At 39.9% G+C, this 19,873-nt stretch overlaps 1 protein-coding gene across 2 annotated transcripts in view; it reads left to right on the top strand.

The window, feature by feature from the left end:
• Positions 1 to 19,873, top strand: part of CYP39A1 (cytochrome P450 family 39 subfamily A member 1) — an 87,654-nt gene that overhangs the window by 48,467 nt on the left and 19,314 nt on the right. For both annotated transcript variants that reach the window (XM_069562688.1, XM_069562687.1), the window contains 3 exons: positions 5,125 to 5,258; positions 13,971 to 14,066; positions 14,921 to 15,009. In XM_069562688.1, the coding sequence (XP_069418789.1) occupies positions 5,125 to 5,258; positions 13,971 to 14,066; positions 14,921 to 15,009 (319 nt within the window). The remainder of the gene's footprint in view (positions 1 to 5,124; positions 5,259 to 13,970; positions 14,067 to 14,920; positions 15,010 to 19,873) is intronic.

The raw sequence follows: 19,873 nt of genomic DNA, 5'->3' as shown, positions 1-19,873 counted from the left end.
ACTTTAACTTTAAACAAGCTGTTGAAAGACAGCCTCTGTGAAGGAAAACAACCTCACAAAATAGAAGAGCAGTCAGAACTGAGAATCCTTGCTTTCAAAAGTAAAGAGGTGGTAGAATGTGCAGGGATGCACTCTTTAAATTTCAGTGGAGTTTTGTTTCGTGTTGTTCTAGCTGCTCAGCATTCCGGATCTTAGTTCCTATACCAGGGATCATCAAACCCAGGCCCCCTGCAGTGGAAACGCAAAGTCTTAACCTCTGGACCACCAGGGAAATCCCTCAGTGGACATCCCTTATGCTTTGCCTCTCTTCATCTTTCTGTGTGCCTTTCATTTGTGGGGAAGCACAGAGCCCCCTCAGTTGGTGTTCAATCCCACCTTCTGATTCAGTCGCCTCAGAATTATGTCTCAAAAGATCTGAATGACTCAGCAAATGCCTATCATTCTCCCTTTTTCTCAAAATGTGTTATTTTCCCCAAATGATTAGTTAAATCTTGATGTGATGGTCCTTCAGGACTATAGGAACAGAATTTTTGTATTTTATGTATTTATTTATTGAGAGAGAGTGTGCATGTATGTGTGTGTGTAAGGGGGAAGGAGCCTGAAATATGGAGCAGACAGAGGAGTCATCTCTCAGAGAAGGACCTGCTTTAGTGATTCCATTTGATTCGTGTTCCTTTTTTAAGTCTAAGAAGTCATATATTTTATAATTAATTTTGGAGTTTAATTTCCTTTCTCTCTGCCTGGCTGCATGCTACTCATCCTTCCAGGCCTAGCTGAAACTTTAGCCCTAGGCAAGAAGGGATGAATGCCACTGACACTCGAATTCACTCTTAAGAAACTTATGTTGTAGTTATTTGTAAGCAGATATTATTTTGTGTCCAAACTCGTTTAATACAGCGATGGCGCCTTTCTCATTCGTTTCTCGTCTCAGGGAGGTGATGGGACACAGTGAACAAGTATAAGGGCTTTCAGTGTAGGCAGACATAGGTTTGAAGGCTGCCCTGTCACTTTCAAGCTTCTCCTTGAACACACGATCACTTCATAGATGGCAGATCGTGATGAGGAATAAATGAAGCTGTCCAGCATGTTGGTGACCTTAGATAGTCAAAAATGACTATGACTTCTCCCTATCTCTTACAGCACCTGTGTTTAGGCTAGGAAGTAACAGATACAAAGCAAATTTATACTGAGCGAATAAATGGTTGAAGTAATAGAATTTTGATCTATTCTACATCCTTAACAAATATACATTACAGTTACTGCGTGCTAACATGGTTGTCATCATGTGTGCGGAATTCTAAAACTATACATAACAGTTTAGAAGCGTTCTTCGCTATTTCTGAACTCAAGAATTATCCTTTCTTTTATTTGGTTTCCAATATCCTGTTATTGGTTTGACTTCTATTGCATTTGTGCCGAGAACAAAACAGATGTCTTCTACGTTTTACCCCAGATCACCCATAGCTTCTTCCCTGGCAGTCTTTTATACCGGTCCCAGTCTCCATTAGGCACTAGCCCTCCTGATGATTACCTTGGCTTTCTTCCAAGTGGAGCCTTCTAATTTTAGAGCCAAAACACTGGGAGAACAAACCACAGATGTGCATTGAAATATGCACAGTATGGGTACAGAGCTATTTCTAAGAGTTATAATAAGAAAGATCTTTAACCTAAAGGTGTTGTTTGGAAACAGCATCTCTCCCTTTCTTTTTCTTTGTCTAGTCTAAGAATCCTACCTTATTTTTCCTACCTCACACTGGGATTTGAGAAACTAAAAATATCTTATTAAAACATTTATTTTCCAAGTGTAGTCTGCATCTCTCCTACAATGGCAGGTCATAATAGATCCTAAATATTATTTTCAATTCAGAGCAAGCTTTTGTTTATTGTATAATACAAAACATTTTTTTGCATTTTATAATTCAATTAGTCTCCCTAAGAATATTTCAGAGGAAAAAAAGAAAACAAAACTTTTCTCCAAAAGAAAGTCAGAAACTTCACTATTACTGGAGTCCAAACTTTTTCAAGGCCAGAATTATACCTGTCTCAAAGTAGGTAAGTCACTTTGGAGTCACACAGATCTGATTTCAAACACAAATTCTGACCCTTGGCAGTCATTTATTCTTAAGTAGAGAAATCTTTATTTTCTATATCCTATAGCTGCAGTAAAATAAAACACAGAAAATACTAGAGGGATTGTTTAGTGAATTTTTCTAATGTAGATGCTCTAGATAGATTTTTTCAAGAGAAAACTCTTATTTTAAGTAAGATTTAGAATCTGAATTGCAGATTGCATGCTAAGTCACTTCAGTCTTGTCTGACTCTGTGATCCTATGGACTGTAGCCTGCCAGGCTCCTTTGTCTATGGGAATTCTCCAGGCCAGATCACTGGAGTGGGTTGCCCTCTTCCAGGGGATCTTCCCAACCTAGGGATCAAACCTGCATCTCTTATGTCTCCTGCATTGGCAGGCAGGTTCTAAATAGATTTTTAAAGAGAAATGTCATATTTTAAGTAAAATTTAGAATCTGAATTGTAGATTATCACTGATCTATTTGTAATGTCCATTTGGCAAGGGCCCTTCTTGCTGGGGTCACCTTGGTTTCCAAAATAAAGGTGAAATTGTTCTGAATCCCCTGCAAGAATTCTAGGAATCTCTGGAAGGAGAAGTGGGGGAGGTGGCTGAAAGTGGAGGCCTGTGCCTCTCAGAGCTTCTCTTGATTTTCAGTCTCTCACTTCCTAATTTCTCCCCTCCCACTGTCTTTTCCTTTCTGGATGTTCTGCCTCTTTTCTGAATCTCACTGCCTCCTGGACACACCCAGGTCTTTATTTCCCCAAGTGTTAACTTATGGTCTGTGTTATCTGGCTTTATTAAAATATTAAAAATATGGGACAAGGAAAGGGATAATTGCACAGTAGTCAGAAGCAGCTTAAAAGCGAGTGTATGACATAAAGTTGAGTTTTCTGTTCTTGAAAGTTTCATCCGGCATTTCTCCCGTGGTGAGTTTTCTCCTAGTGCTTGCGCTTATGCTCACTCAGTTGTGTCCGACCCTTTGCAACCTCATGGACTGTAGCCCACCAGGCAACTCTGTCCATGGGATTTCCCAGGTAAGAATACTGGAGCGCGTTGCCACTTCCTACTCCAGGGGAATCTTCCTGACCTAGGGGTCGAACCTGCGTCTCTAGAGCATTCCTTAGCCTTCTACTAGGTTGCCGGTCACCTGCCAGGTAGCTGGGTCCCCTCTTGTCTTGAAGCCCCTCCAGCCCTGTCTCACTCTCTCGAGACCCCAGCAGCCCCAGTTCCCTTGGGCTTCTTTGGCACAGTCACCGATACTCCCTTCGTTTTGTGTTTCCTGTTTATTAGATGGCTACATCAGTCTTCTAATATAGGCCGTTAAGCAGTGCTTTTCTTTTCCCTTCTCTTTCTTTTTATCTTTCTGAACCCAAGGAGGCTGGCGGGCTGCGGTCCTTAGTGTCACAAAGAGTCAGACAGGACTGAAGCAACTGAGCGCACACACGTGCACATTCTGAAAGAATCTCAGATCCCCTCGTACATTTTTAAGTTGATGTTCTCAAGTGTGTTATCCTGCATTTCAGTACCCTCCCTGCTTTTAACTACCTTCGAACATCTTACATCTCACAGAATGGTTTCCTTGTCTGCATGGAAACCAATTATCCATGCTCCTCTCTTACGGCCTGGACTGAGTGTATGGCAGGAATACCTTCATGGCTGTAACCCTGGTGGAGCCCGACTTGACTCCTGAGACTTACTCAGTGCTCAAAAATCTGTCAAGTTTAGTGGAGTGTATAGAGGCCCCTATGGGGATTAATAGAATCAGGGCTCAAACAAAAACCCTGGTTCCCAGACTCTGCTAAGCAAAAACATTTGCTTCTGACTCCGTGGGAATTTCGCATGTACTGACTGAAAAGGTTTCCCAGGCAGCACTCACCCAGCCCTCTCCTGCAGGATGGGCTGACTATAGAACAAGCCTTATCTAGAGTCAGACAGATGCGTCTGGAGACCCGCATTCCACTCCCAGGCACTGGTCCCAGTACAGTTGGGAGGCAAATGTGAAAGTTGACTTATTCAAACTTACCATGTTGTTGAATTTATTCAGCATACACTGTCAAAATGGAAAGCTGAGTTGTTTCAAGTAATTTTCAAAGTGTAAACATTTTACTTAAAAGACCATTAATTAAATTGTCTGATTTGATCAAAGACCCTGGCCATATGTCGGTCCATAAAAAGACCAACTCAGGTGCCTTCAACCTAAATGTTAGTTCAGCTATACAACTTATAGTAGGAATGTTTGATGCAGCTATGTTTGGGAAGCTCATAATTCCAGATGAAACACACATGTGCCATCACCCCTTTCTTAGTATTCTTTTTGCACCCTCTGAAATGTATGATTAAATGATTAAAAAACAAAAGCAAAAATGAAAAGAGTTCAGCAGGGAAGAGATAGGAGAAGAAAGTCAGGTGGAGTCTCATATCTCTTACTTTGTACTTTCTTAAAAATTTTATTTGTTTGGCTGTGTCTGGTCTTAGTTGTAGCCCACGAGATCTTTCATTGTTACTTGCAGAGTCTTCAGTTGTGGCATATGGAATCTTAGTTACGGCATGCAAGCTCTTTAGTTCTGGCCTGTGGGGTCTAGATCCCTGTCCAAGGATCAAGGCTGGTCCCCTGCAATGGGAGTGCAGAGCCTTAGCCATTGTACCACTAGGGAAGTAAGACCCCTACTTTGTACTTTTGATACGTCTTTTATTGCTCTTTCCTTAAGTGAAATGAGAATTTGGACAAGAAATAATGAAATGAATAAACTTGAACTCTTTTCTGGCAGGAACTATCTTAGACATTTGGTAGCCATAGGACTTGTAAGAACCAAGGTTGGATACCAATCCATTACACTACAGTAGTCAACACTGGTTTAGTTTTTCATGCCATCCATTTTATCTTGGTAAGAGGAAAATGGTAAAAAGAGATAATAAGTGACTAAACTTGGTATGCAAAGGTAATAGTAATACTGACACTTGATATCAGAGGCAGTTCTTAAACTATGTTGATGAGCTTGCATAAAATCACTTTCTGGCCTCTTTAAGTCCTTTTTATTTTTAATTCTCTTTGCAGGTAAAGATAAGATTAAAGTGTCTGAGGATGACTTGAAGAAACTCCCTCTAATTAAATGGTGTATTTTGGAAACCATTCGTTTAAGAGCCCCTGGTGTCATCACTCGAAAAGTGCTAAAGCCAGTTAAAATTTTGGTGAGCTTTGATTTTGTTTTAAAATAATGAACCTTCTAGAAAAAAAGTAGATACTTTATCCATTTGTTTGTTAGATACTTTCTTAATTTCCATTAAATACTGAGTGACACAGAAACAGGTTACTAGTAAAAGTTGTGCAGCAACATTTTGTTAATGTAGGTATTTATCTGTTGGCAAATATTTCAGCTAAAACACAACCCTTTTGTAATCAATTTGGCTATGTGGTTCTGTATCAGAATTAATATAATCCTATTTCAATCAAGCAAGTAAGTTGAATAATCACTTCTCTGTTGGACCAACCTATTCCTCAGCTGGAATAGGTTGGGGAGTTGAGGGCATGAGGAAGGTCCTTTGGGATAACCAGAAGATAGTTCAGGCCCCAGATCACAGTTACAAGTACACACAGCAGGAATGCCACGGGTAGCTGCAACTGATGTTAGGAATTAAAAAGACAGTGAGGTCCTTTCTATGGGCCAAGTGGGAGAATTTTCTCAAGTGCACCAGAAAAGGTATGTACATATGGCAGATGCTTAGTTCCATATACAGGCAGAACAAAATAATCTTTTTTAGATGATTGACTTGGGGCCTGAATTATCCAGATAGGTTGTATTTAGTCAGCCCTCCATTTATATTAGCTTTGTTTATACACAGCTTGAGAGTGCCTGGTTTAAATGAAGAAAATTTTGGGGTAGTAGAACACAAAAGAGACAAAAAATCCAAATTTTATACCAGTTGCTACTTGCTAAATACAAAGGAAATGTAGTGTATTTAACTGATCTGATGCAAATTGCAGCATTCGGTTTTAAAGGGATTTTTAACAGTTTTTGCTTTTAAATAATCAAAATATTAATTATATTAGACTATGGATATAATGAATATATATTTAAATATGTATATATATTTTAAAATTTAAATTTATTTTGATTGGAGACTAAGTACTTTACAATATTTTATTGGTTTTGCCATACATCAACATGAATCCGCCACAGGTGTACACATGTTCCCCATCCTGAACCCCCCTCCCACCTCCCTCCGGGTCATCCCAGTGCACCCGCCCGACGCATCCTGTATAAATATTTATAAATCTAAATATATATATAATTTGTATAATAAATATATAAAAATTTATTTATATAATAAAAAATATACATATTGATTGGAAATAGTCAAACAACTTCATGCAGTTAAGTAGAACAACGTGTTTATCACTCTGAATATTACTATTCAGTATAATTGTTATTGAATTTTTATTAAGCCTTATTTATATCCTGGCCAGTAGATAAGTAGCTGAATTGCAAAATAGTTAATTGTCTGACAAAGACAAGTGGGTGTTTGTTTTTATTGTTATTTTAAGCCTACTGATCCTATACAAATTCTGTTAGATCTATACCTGAGTTTTTCTGCTATTTCAGAGTTTAGAGGAGAAAAAGACCATAAAGAGAAGCTAAAAGAGGAAATTACAAATTGCTTAGAATCTCACAAGTCAGAGATAACCACTGTGAACATTTTGATATTATTGTAATTTTAGGATTTTGTCCTGTAGTATGTTCATTAAAAAATAAATTGAGGTCACACCAAGCTAATTTCCTTACAACTTAGTTTTATTTTATTTAATAATAGATCCAAAATAGTTTTTTTTTATCAACAAAAGACATTTATATCATTTTGAATTACAGCATAATCTAATATTGAATATATGGACACCAGATAAATTTTTAAATCAATTCTCTGTTCTCGAATATGTATGTGGCTTCCATTCTCTCACTATTATAAACAATGTAAAGGTGAACAGTCCTATAGCTAAATATTTGTGCACAATACTGATTATCTTCTTAGTATAAATGAATACAACTTGGTTCTTTTAAACATCAAATATTCTCTGAAACAAAGTAGAATATCTTTGCTCAATACATTAACATGTTCCCAGGAGTTTGGACCATAAAAACATTCATAGATGGGATCACCTATGTCTTGACCCGTTGGACAACTGGTCAAGATTCCTTGCTATGAATTCTAGAAGTATTCTCCATTGCTCTTTCCTAATGGAGTCTGAGTGGGATATATATTTTTGCTCTCATAATTACTTCTTAATATATTTATATATATATGAATAAGTGAGAATGGACAAACTTTATCTGCTTTCTTTGGTTTGCTCTGTTCCTTTGTTCTCTTTATTATTCCACCTTTCCAAAATTCTTAAGCCTCTACTTGTGCTCTCTATTCAAGGTTTCATATTTAGTACCCAGTTAATCTGCAAGAATACCTAGGAAACAAAGTGAAAGAAAAGAAAGTGAAGTCGCTCAGTCATGTCCGACTCTTTGCGACCCCACGGACTGTAGCTTACTAGGCTCCTCCGTCCATGAAAATTTCCAGGCAAGAGTACTGGAGTGGGTTGCCATTTCCTTCTCGGCAATCTTCCCGACCCAGGGATCGAACCCAAGTCTCCTGCGTTGCAGGCAGAAGACGCTTTACCTTCTGGGCCACCAGGGAAGCCCCACCTAGGAAAAAATGAGCCAAAAAAAGTGTTGGAAAATATGAATAATTAAGGAATATTAGTTATATTCTCAAAGTATTAAAACATGTAGCAAAGCTACAGTAATTAAAATGGCATGATACTGGTGTCAGACCTGATAGTCAGGTCAATATAACAGACTAGATAAGTAACAAAGACACAAGCCGTGCAGAATATGTAATATTGGATAGATAAATCTTTTTAAGTCCCTGAAGAAGAATGAGATTAATATATGGTTTGGGATGATTCGTTAACAATGGGTTTTGTTTTGTTTTGTTTTGTTTTAGCTTCTAGAATAACAGTTCTCAAACTTTTTGACCTTATGGCCCCTTTCTACTTTACAAAATTATTAAGATCCTCAAAGAGCTTTTGTGTATATGAGTTATATCTATCAATATTTGCTATGTTGGAAAATAAAGCTGAGAAATTATTAAAAAGTTTATTTAGTTGTTGTTGTTCAGTCACCAAGTAATTCATTTTAAAAATAAGAAACCTAATACATGTTAAAATAATAACATGTTTTATGAAACATGACTCTGTTTTTCAAAACACATAAAAAATAGAACATCATTTCAAGTGTTGCAAAGATATCTGAATTCCCATATATGTGTCTGCTGTCAGTTTGTTGTGATATATTGTTTTCTACTGATGGAAATGAAAAAACTTGAGCTTCCCACAGGCATGTAACCAAAAAAGGAAGGAGTATTTTATTAGCCTTTTTCAGATATCTTTGTGGCTATTCTTTGATTCTACACTAAAACTCAACAGAGATACTTTTTAAAGTTTGTTGCAATCTGAAATTTTATCAATGAATTTTTTTTTTGTACTTAGTTACATTAAAATACATTGGCCTGTCATGCTTCCCTGGCAGCTCCCTCAGTGAAGATTCCATCTGCAATGCAGGAGACTGCTTGCAAGGCAGGAGACCCGAGTTCAGTATCTGAGTTGGTAAGATCCCCTGAAGAAGGAACTAGCAACCCACTCTAGTATTCTTGCTTGGAAAATTCCATGGACAGAGAAGCCTGGAGTCCATGGGGTCGTAAGAGTTGGACACCACTTAGTGACTGAACCACCTCCACCATCCTATACTTTGAATAAGTCTTTTATTCAGGAATGATTTTTGATCTAGCTGATTCTCTGCAAAGGTCTCGGGACTCCCAGAAGACCTACCCCACCTTTGAAAGCCACTATTGTGAAGAGATGGGAAATAGATGGGGAAACAGTGGAAACAGTGTCAGACTTTATTTTGGGGGGCTCCAAAATCACTGCAGATGGTGACTGCAGCCATGAAATTAAAAGACGCTTACTCCTTGGAAGAAAAGTTATGACCAACCTAGATAGCATATTCAAAAGCAGAGACATTACTTTGCCAACAAAGGTCCATCTAGTCAAGGCTATGGTTTTTCCAATGGTCATGTACGGATGTGAGAGTTGGACTGTGAAGAAAGCTGAGCGCCGAAGAATTGATGCTTTTGAACTGTGGTGTTGGAGAAGACTCTTGAGAGTCCCTTGGACTGCAAGGAGATCCAACCAGTCCATTCTGAAGGAGATCAGCCCTGGGATTTCTTTGGAAGGAATGATGCTAAAGCTGAAACTCCAGTACTTTGGCCACCTCATGTGAAGAGTTGACTCATTAGAAAAGACTCTGCTGCTGGGAGGGATTGGGGGCAGGAGGAGAAGGGGATGAGAGAGGATGAGATGGCTGGATGGCATCACGGACTCAATGGACGTGAGTCTGAGTGAACTCTGGGAGTTGGTGATGGACAGGGAGGCCTGGCGTGCTGCGATTCATGGGGTCGCAAAGAGTCGGACATGACTGAGTGACTGAACTGAACTGAACTGATTGTGAAGAGAGGGCTTCCCTGATAGCTCAGTTGGTAAAGAATCTGCCTGCAATTCAGGAGACCCCAGTTCGATTCCTGGCTTGGGAAGATTCACTGGAGAAGGGATAGGCTACCCACTCCAGTTTTCTTGGGCTTCCCTGGTGGCTCAGCTGGTAAAGAATCTGCCTGCTATGCGGGAGACCCTGGTTCTATTCCTGGGTTGAGAAGATCCCCTGGAGAAGGGAAAGGCTACCCACTCCAGTATTCTGGACTGGAGAATTCCATGGACTGTATAGTCCATGGGCTTACAAAGACTTGGACACAACTGAGTGACTTTTACTTCACTTCACATGAATATCATTTTGGAGAGAAGAGGGCTTCTTAGGTTTAGGATTAATCAGTGGAAACACAATGCAAATGAACAGACTGTACCATATCAAAATTTAACATGTCCTATTAAGTAGAAAATAAATTAAATGTAAGCCAAAAAATTAAGAATAAATATCAGTATAAGCACAATGCAAGTGTAAATGATTTTAGTATTTAAGGAACCACAGATCGATAAGTAAAGCACTAATATTACATAGATTACTGAGGGTAGGACATGACACAAATTTTATGGAAGAAAATAACTTAAAATGAAAAATACTCAGCAAAGACATAAATTCTTGAACAGCAATCAAAAAGAACCTATTTAAAATGTCAGGTTAGCAGATAAGAGGGCAGTGAAATTGATACTCTCATACATTACAGTTAGAAACATATCTTGCTACAATATTTGAGGGAACAGTTGAGCGATATGTATGAATAACCTTAGATATTCAGAAGACATAGGACATGTATATTCTCATGTCTTCTGAACATCTTTGGTAAAAGATTTTATATGAACAGTGCTTTGTGAAAGAAGATACTTGTGATAGCATTATTTGTTATAGAAATAATAGTAGAAAATGATTAGTTAAGCATCCATTGGAAAGAAAAATTTTTATATGAATATATAATATAAAAATAATATACTGTAATATCAAGTGAACAAAGTAAGAGTCAAAATTTATTCAGTAGGGACAAAAACAATAATGTGTATATGCTGGGTTCATTTATGCATTTGTAAATGATACATATCAGTATATACAAACAGTGGACTTCCCAGGTGGCCCTAGTGCTAAAGAATGTGCCTGCCAATGCAGGAAATGCAGATTCCATCCCTGGATTGGAAAGATCCCCTGGGATAGGAAATGGCAACCCACTCCAGTATTCTTGCCTGGAAAATTCTGTGGACAGAGGAGCCTGGCGGGCTACAGACCATGAGGCCACAGAGAGTCAGACACAACTGAGCGACTAAGCACACACACATATATAAACAATAAACTATATTTAAAAACAACAAAAACCTAAGCTGCTGTTATTAGCTAAAAGTACTGGAGGGAAGTCTAGCCAGTTGGTAACTGTCTTCTGTTGCCACAACTCTGGTTGCTTTCTATTTTTCCTATTTTCCTGAATTTTCCCAAGTTTCTAGAGAGCAGTTTTTTATTATACAGAAGAATACACTTTTTTAAAGTACTTTTTTGTACCTTTTCTTTTTCTTTTTTTTTTAAGCAGCTCACACCAGCCAAGCTCCTGGCCAGGAGCTAGAGAGAAAGAGCGTGCTTTCTGGGGTCGGGCTCCTCTGATGGATGCTTTGCCTTTACAGGACTCCTCTTTTCTTGAAGTAGAGTCTGCATTCCTTGCACCACTTTAGGTGTTGACATCCTTCTTGATTTACAGCAGAGACTCCTTCTCTTTGCTCATCAAGAAAGCTCATCTCCGGACTAGCAGATGAAGTTCATCTGACCTCACGGCATCCCTATGGGGTGGGCTGGTCAAGATCACTTCGGTTTACCTGACAGGTGCAATTATTGCAACACAGAGAAGTTGTGACTTCCACTTCCTTGTGATCTGTGCCCAGTCCTCTGACTGTTTCGTCTCTCTCTTGATCTTTTTCTTCATCTGCCACGTTGCAAGGACAGGACCGTTTGGACCGGACATGGTGATGTCCATTTGCTTAGACGGTTCCTTTGATGCACCCATTTCTCACCTCCTCCTCACTCCCTCGTCTGCCTAGCATTTGCTGCTGCAACAGAAACTTCTTTCTAGTCTCCTCCCTGTTGCTAGAATGACTGCTGTTCCTGCAGCCCCTTCTGAAGTCTTCCTCTGCCGGCCTGCTTTGTGGGCTGCATCAGTCAGCGTCTACATGTCATGATGCTAGGTCAGCAGCCACTGAAGGGAGCTATGAGGGTGGGGAGGGGAAGGTGGCAGCTGCCCCGACTGGACACCTGGCCCAGGGCGGCCCCTAAACATATCAGGGCCCTCCCCAGCTGACTTTAGAACCAGTTGTGATGCTTCTATCCTCCGTTCCAACAAAAGTAGAATGAACACACAGGACTGGGATCTCACAGGTCTCTTTCCACTTTAAAGATGGTAAGAGGACAGAAGCAAATGCCTCCATCTCTCCTCATTTTGATCTAACTCTCTAGCAATCCTGGTACCGAAATCACCAGAGTCAAGTACTACTCGGCTCCCATGAGAACCAACAGGGGTCTCTTGGGTTAAACAGTGACGGCCCCCTCCCCTCCCCTCTCCACTCCCTGCCTCCATAAATAGAGATGTTTCCAATTGTAAGATGCTACTATTCTAAATACGTAGATTTCAAGTAAGTGTTTTGCAAATACCTTGAGAAGACTTCAAAACTCTGCAGGATTAAACAGGTGTGGCTTCTGCCACTTGGCACAGGGAGTTACTAATAAAATATCTTCACCTCAGTAGAGGTGATGGCTCTCTAGCCATCTCACACCGTGCGGGAGCTCTTTGTCCTCTGGCTCCTAAGCAAGGTGATATAAAGATGATTATTTTTATCATTTTATTTTATTATTTATTATTTTTGGCTGTGCGGGGTCTTCATTGCTGTGTGCAGGCTTTCTCTAGTTGCGTTCACTGGCTTCTCATTGTGGTAGTGTCTCTTGTCGTGGAGCACGGATGAGTAGTTGTGGTACATGAGCTTAGTTGTCCCACAGCACATGGGATCTTGGGTCAGGGATCAAATCTGTGTCTCCTGCATTGGCAGGCAGATTCTTTATTACTGGACCACCAGGGAAGTCGTATAAAGATGATTTTGTGAAACAGTTTTAGTTCTCAGGCTACAGTCCAAAGAGTCGCAAAGAGTCAGCCATGACTGAGTAACTAAGTGTGCACATGTTATATATCAAGAAAACCTATTATAATAAGGTGAATGGAGAAGGATAATGCACTCTGCTGCTTTGGGAAACATAATGTTTATCATCAGTTTCACAACCACCTAAAACGTGAAACAAACCCAATAAGCACACAGCACTTTCTTTGTCCTGTGTCTTCCTAATCAGTTGTCTTCGACTTCTTTCTGCCCTAACTGCTGCTGCTGCTGGAGTCAAACAAACAGAGAATTCTCTGCCCCTTCCCTGACACTGTTATCAGCACTCCCAATGATAGGACACCCGCTGCCCCTGTTCTCAGTGCTAATATGGCCAATGGCCTGTCTCAGAGTTAGTCTTTTCTGCTCCAGAACCTCAGAATCCACTGTGATGTCCATCATCAAGGCTACTTGCTGCAAACCCCAATGTGTGCGTGCATTCTAAGTCAGTGCATTCGTGTCTGACTCTTTACAACCTTACGGACTGCAACCCACGCGGATCCCCTGTCCATGAGATTCTCCAGGCAAGAACGCTGGAGTGGGTTGCTATGCCCTCCTCCAGGGTATTGACCCAGGGATCAAGCCCACGTTTCCTGCATTGTGAGGCAGATTCTTTACCACCAGCTCCACCTGGGAAGCCCAATATCAAACATCAAAAGCTGCATTAGAGTGTGTCTTAGTTGCTCAGTTGTGCCCGACTCTTTGCAACCCCAAGGACTGTAGCCCACGAGGCTCCTCTGTCCATGGGATTCTCCAGGCAAGTGTAATGGAGTGGGTTGCCATTCCCTTCTCCAGGGGATCTTCCTGACCCAGAAATCAAACCTGGGTCTCCTGCACTGCAGGTGGATTCTTTACCATCTGAGCCACCAAGGAAGATCTCACATTAGAGCATCCTTAAATTAATAAATATAATACAGAAAATTTCACATTATTCTGCTATCTTCCCCCATGTAACCAAAGATATATGTATGTTTAACTAATCATCAGAATTAGACATCAGTAATTGCCTACATTAGAAAATAGAAGTGAGCCATCCAGGAAAGAGATTGTCTCACCATCAGTTATACCATGGATATGTCTTCTCTCGAATATAGTTGTAGAATGAATTTTAATGACTCACGATCTCATTAAAGCAAACTTCAAAATATGACTTGGAACTGATTTTTCTGTTGTAGAATTACACTGTTCCTTCTGGTGACTTATTGATGTTGTCTCCATTTTGGCTACATCGAAATCCAAAGTATTTTCCTGAACCCGACCTGTTCAAGCCTGTAAGTTGTCTCTTTCCATGTACATTGTCCTTAGATTTCCCCTTTATGCTAAGAATATGAATTCATAAATTAATTAGAGCTATTAGCATTAGGAAATCATATTTCTCTCTAGTAACGAAAGCTATGAAGCACAGATTAGATTTGTAATATAAGTGGTATAACATTTACGAATCAGAGAAATTTTTGGAATAAGCTTCACCCACTTTAAAATAAATTTTTATCTGAAACAAGCAGGACATGGCAAAGTAAATATGCTTGATTCTGATAGAAGCCTTATTTCATGTTCTTTAGGCAATTGCTTCTGTTATTGGTTTCCATGGAGTACAAAAAATAAAAATGAAGCAAATTAAAACTGTGTTCTGCTGTCTTTTAGAATTGAGGAATTACAGTGCAAAATAGAATTTTAAGAGGTCATTTAGTCCACTCTCTGCCTTCAGGTGAAATTGTCAAAAATGGCATCCAGATGTATTCATTCTACACACCAAGCTTTCTCCAACTGGGAGGGCTGTCAGTGTCTCTTTGTTAAATTTATTACCAAGGGCAATTTTATGATGGAGCCTGAGGCCTTATTATAAATATTCTTCCTCTTCTGAGGTCAATTCTGTGGTTGATTTACGTTATTATTTACATTTGCCACTTAACAAAATTTCTTTTTTAAACCTTTTAATTTATTAGTTCATGTTCCAAAAACTTAATGGTGGCTGATATTAATAACAGGTTGGAAAAAATGACCAACAACCCTGCAACTTTATATGCAAGGATTAGCTGTACAAGATCATTTTTAGCCTAGAGAAATAAAGTTAAGCTTATTTATATAAGACTGATTTGGAAAAAAAAATGCTCTCTTCCCACAGGAACGCTGGAAAGAGGCAAATTTAGAGAAGCATGCTTTCTTGGACTGCTTCATGGCATTTGGGAGTGGGAAGTACCAGTGTCCTGGAAGGTCAGTGTGACAGAAAGTCTGCAGAAAGATGAGGCCTCCGAGAGGGAAAGCTTTGGCTTACTCCCTCTTTTCTTCATTATCGAAACTAAAGGAAATCTAGGAGACCACATTCTCTTTGGTTGGCCCATCGTATTATGTGATGTCTTTCTGGGAATGTCTGCAGTGGTTTCTGATAGGAGACCTCATGAGAATTAAATATTACAGTTGCAGCTGCCAGATGAAAGCTGGGTTTGTGTTTCAAACGCTCAGCTTTCCTATAAGGATGATTTGAAGTGCTTTGACTTCTTTTTTAAAGACAAAGATAGTGTGCGTGTGTGTTCGGTCGTGTCAAGCCCTTTGCAACCCATGGACTGTAGCCCACTGGGTTCCTCTGTCCATGAATTTTTCCAGGCAAGAATACCAGAGTAGGTTGCATTTCCTCCTCCAGGGGATCTTCCTGCCCCAGGGATTGAACCGAGTCTCCCGCATCTTCTGTACTGGCAGGCAGATTCTTTACGACTGAGCCACCTGGGAAGCTAAAGATAAAGATAGAAGTATCAGTATTTCTTGATATGTCCATAATAGTGTTATGATGGACATTTGCTGGGGTTAGAGGGCATCTTTAACTTGGAGCATCACAGCAACTTATTAGGTGGTTTTTGTTCATTGATTTAGTTTGGTTCTATAATAACCTGCCTTTGATGTCTTTTAGAGTTAAATTAATATGGTACCCAGGCTGACTGTTCAATGTGATGCCCTGTTCTACTGCAAGTTACTTACTGTTTATTTAAGGAGAAGCCTTTTTGAACATCTCACCTGTAGCAGGCCCTGTGCTAAGTGTTAAGAATAGAGCATGAAGAAAGATAGACATGGTCCCTGACCTTTGAAAACATACAGCCTACATTGAATACATACCATTTCCTCATTGGAGATGGTTCTATTGGAGAAATGTAGATACCTGTTTAGAACAAAATCTCACTCAGTGAATATTTTAGTTTTAACTTAAGGCACTCATCTTCATTGTTTGAACATAATTAAACCAATCCATATTTGTGATTATGACTTGCTCAACAGATCCATTCAACTCCTCCTTTGTTATATGTTTTATAATACCAACTTGCTTTTTGTTGTAGTTCAGTCAGTAAAGAATCTGCCTGCAATGCAGGAGACCTGGGTTTGATTCCTGGGTAGGGAAGATTCCCTGGAGAAGGGAATGGCAACCCACTCCAGTACTCGTTCCTGGAGAATCTCATGGACAGACGAGCCTGGCAGGCTAGAGTCCATGGGTCGCAAGAGTTGGATACAACTTAGCAACTAAACCATCACCACCACCACCAAAATGGTTATAATTAACCTTGGCCAACCATGGAAATTCTGTCTTCCTTCCTAGAATTTGTTCTAGAAGCTGAGGGGTAGGTAAGCAGATTGGTGCCTGGTGTTTCCCTGGAGACAGCTGTTCATCCTTAACCTAAACTGGTCAATCAGATTGAAGGGAGAGACGATTTTCTTCTATGTATAGGAGAGAGGCCCCCTCTGTCCTCTCCCACTAGAAGTGAACAAGCAAGCAGGTAGCTCCAGTTGTTGATAAGAGCAAGTTCAAGAGAAATAAGCTTTAGGATGGTGTGGAGTGTATGGACACAGAGGAGAATTATGGGAAAAGCCTGGTCTGTGAAATGTCATGTGTCACTGAATCATCGGTATTGAGGAGCTACTCTACTTATGGTTGTGATAGATAATATATATTTTTATCTTTATAAATAATAAATATTACATGTAATATATATGTGATAAATGTTCGCCGTTTTTTAAGGCAGTTTGAGTTGGAGGTTTCATTGGTTAGACCTGAAAGCATGCCCACATGCCCACCAAAGAAACTCCAAAGTTGAACATTATAATTGAGTGTCAGATACTGTAAAGGAATAGTATAACAAACAAAAACAATAATAACTGCATAACTCCATGAAGCTCATCTTTCCTCTAATATTAGTTTTACTTTAGAAAAGCAGTTCTTAAACCAATAACATATTTATTATTTTTGTCATCTACTAATATCAATGTTGTAAGAGTAAGTCTTTTAAAAACATTGGCTAATGCTTTTTTCAGTCTCTTTATATATATTCCTGCTGCTGCTGCTGCTGCTAAGTTGCTTCAGTCGTGTCCAACCCCATAGACAGCAGCCCACCAGGCTCCCCCCGTCCCTGGGATTCTCCAGGCAAGAACACTGGAGTGGGTTGCCATTTCCTTCTCCAATGCATGAAAAGTGAAAAGTGAAAGTGAAGTCGCTCAGTCATGTCTGACTTTTTGCGAACCCGTGGACTGCAGCCTACCAGGCTCCTCTGTTCATGGGATTTTCCAAGCAAGAGTACTGGAGTGCGTTGCCATTGCCTTCTCCCATATATATATATATATATATTCCTAGTTGTGCCTAAAGATTTTATCATAAGCATCTTTAATTGAGCAACAAGTCGTTTAAACCAAGGACTAAAATGCTTTGCATGCAGCTTATAGTGTGGGCCGATGATCAAGGATTAACTGATGACTGTGGTTTCTAAGAGAGGCTATTACAATCTTACTGTGATATCTTTTGAAGCTGGCAGACATTTGCTTGAGTTTGATAGCAATAGGTCCAATAGTGGGGCCATCACATTTCAGCTCAATCAATACTATATTTTTTATTCAGAAACTATACGTTTTTCAATGCACTGAGCTCATACTGTGTGTTCTGCAGTGGGTACTGCAGAAGCTTTGGGCAAGAGTAAGACATATTCTCAGTCCTCAGCTGACATCTGGAGAAAGTGAGGAGAATATCATTTCGAGTTCACAAATAACTGCAAGGAACACAGGATGAGAGATGGCCAAGCGTCACGCTCTGAAGATTCAAGGGAGAATGTATCTGATCAGGATGATCTTAGACAGTTTTCTGGGGAGAAAAGCCTTTGAAGAGTTAGATGAACTTCTGGACAGAAGAAGCAGTAAGCAAAGGGTCATTTGGTCAAGGGTATGTGGCTTAGGGGTTATGGTTTTACTGTTACTGGGGCCAGTAGTGACTAGAAGTGACTAGTAGTGACTAGAAGACAGATTGAAAAAGAACATTGGTCCAATGATGTATTACAAAGATTTGGGTAGAGCAGACTCGTGTGGGGCATGCCTTATGTTATAAGGTCATGCTAACATTCCATCTCAGAGACATGAAGCGGTGGAATCTATCACATTTGGAAAATGATTAGAAATGGTGATCAGCTGAGAGGGAGGATTTGAGGAGGATGGTGGCTTTGAATCTATGTGGCTGGAAGAGATGGTAGAAATAGAGAAATTAGGAACAGGAGCAGTTTGGAGGACAAGATATTAGGTTTTCCTTCAAAAACTTTTGAGTGCAAAGTGTGGCAACTTATGTATCATATAACTGAAATCTGTAGGCTGAATATGAATGTTGAATAAATATGACTTAATTTTTAAAAACCAACTTAGTTTATTTAGTTTTATAGTAAGTTTCTATTTTTAATAGCCGTAATTTTTCTGTTAACTTATTTTAAACAGCCAACCCATAAAACATTAAAAAAAAAAAAAAGCAAACAAAAACCAGAAAATTGTTCATGAAGGCAAATGACTTCATTTGAACAGCGTGTGCTAAGAAAGATCTTTGCACTAGAAATGTAATCCCACAAAACCTTAGTATAATCCCTAGAAAATGCACCTATTCTTAGTTTGTATGCCTCAAGCCAGTTTATTTTCTCATGTACCAAATACTCAGTGAGTCAGAGAAATTTGCCTGTGAACTAGCTGATGATCAAAGTTTGTCAAGAAACACTGCGGGCTTGCAGCTGTCACCCCTTGGTGTTTAGGCCACCAAGCCAGAAGAGCCCCTCTCCGAAGTGAACACTGAGTAAGAACTTGATGCTGCCATCAGCCGCCAGCCAAAAAGCAGAATGGAAGAACTAGAGTTCTTCCTTGAAAGACAGGAGTTCAGAAAATATATTTAGAGGATGAACCCCTGGCAAGACACGTTTCTGCAGCGGAAGGGAATTCTTCCCAAATAAATCTCCTGCTGGAGAAGTCTAGTAATTTTGCAGAAAAACAGACAGGAGGAAACACGTGAACTACTGGACTGTACCAGCCATAGTAGCCTACAAAATGAAGAATGGACATTTTCCTAGTGAACTGTGAATTTCGATGGAGGATTAGGATGGGGGATTTCCAGTGTCAAGTGGGTGTCTCTGAGAGTCGATGATCTTAGCAGAAAAGGATGTGCCTCCCATACCCACCCCTTGGAATGCACATCAAAGCCAACAGTCCTGTTTGCCCTTGGTGCCCATCCCTGCAAGAGGATCCCAGTGGGCTGTGTCATTGTGCTAAATGATATGGGTTAAATTCCAGTGTAAAACACTAGCTCTGATCTTTGGCAAGAATACCCTCCCCCTCTTACAAAGGCATGCTTGGATAAGAAAAGGGTGTAATAAGAGGAAGGCTGCAGTACTTGAGACATGGAAATGAAGCATGGACTTCTCAGGAAGAGAAATTGTGATTTCTACTTTTTGTGTGTATTTGGGTTTTTCATGTATCCTAGGGCAGGCAGTCCTAGGTCACAAAGTCATGGATTTATCTTGAATTACTAATGAACATCACATCAATATTGGAAAATTAATTCAAACATAGGTCCAGCTGATAGTAGATTAGATTCCTGGGTCGGGAAGTTCCCCTGGAGAAGGGATAGGCAACCCACTTCAGTATTCTTGGGCTTCCCTGGTGGCTCAGACAGTAAAGAATCCACCTGCAATGCAGGAGACCTGGGTTCGATCCCTGGGTTGGGAAGATCCCCTGGAGGAGGGCATGGCAACCTTCTCCAGTATTCTTGCCTGGAGAATTCCCATGGACAGAGGAGCCTGGG

The sequence above is a fragment of the Ovis canadensis genome, chromosome 20 (assembly GCF_042477335.2).
Source record: "Ovis canadensis isolate MfBH-ARS-UI-01 breed Bighorn chromosome 20, ARS-UI_OviCan_v2, whole genome shotgun sequence".
Lineage (NCBI taxonomy): Eukaryota > Metazoa > Chordata > Mammalia > Artiodactyla > Bovidae > Ovis > Ovis canadensis.
Note: the sequence above shows the minus strand (reverse complement) of the source record. Positions and strands in the feature narration are given on the sequence as shown.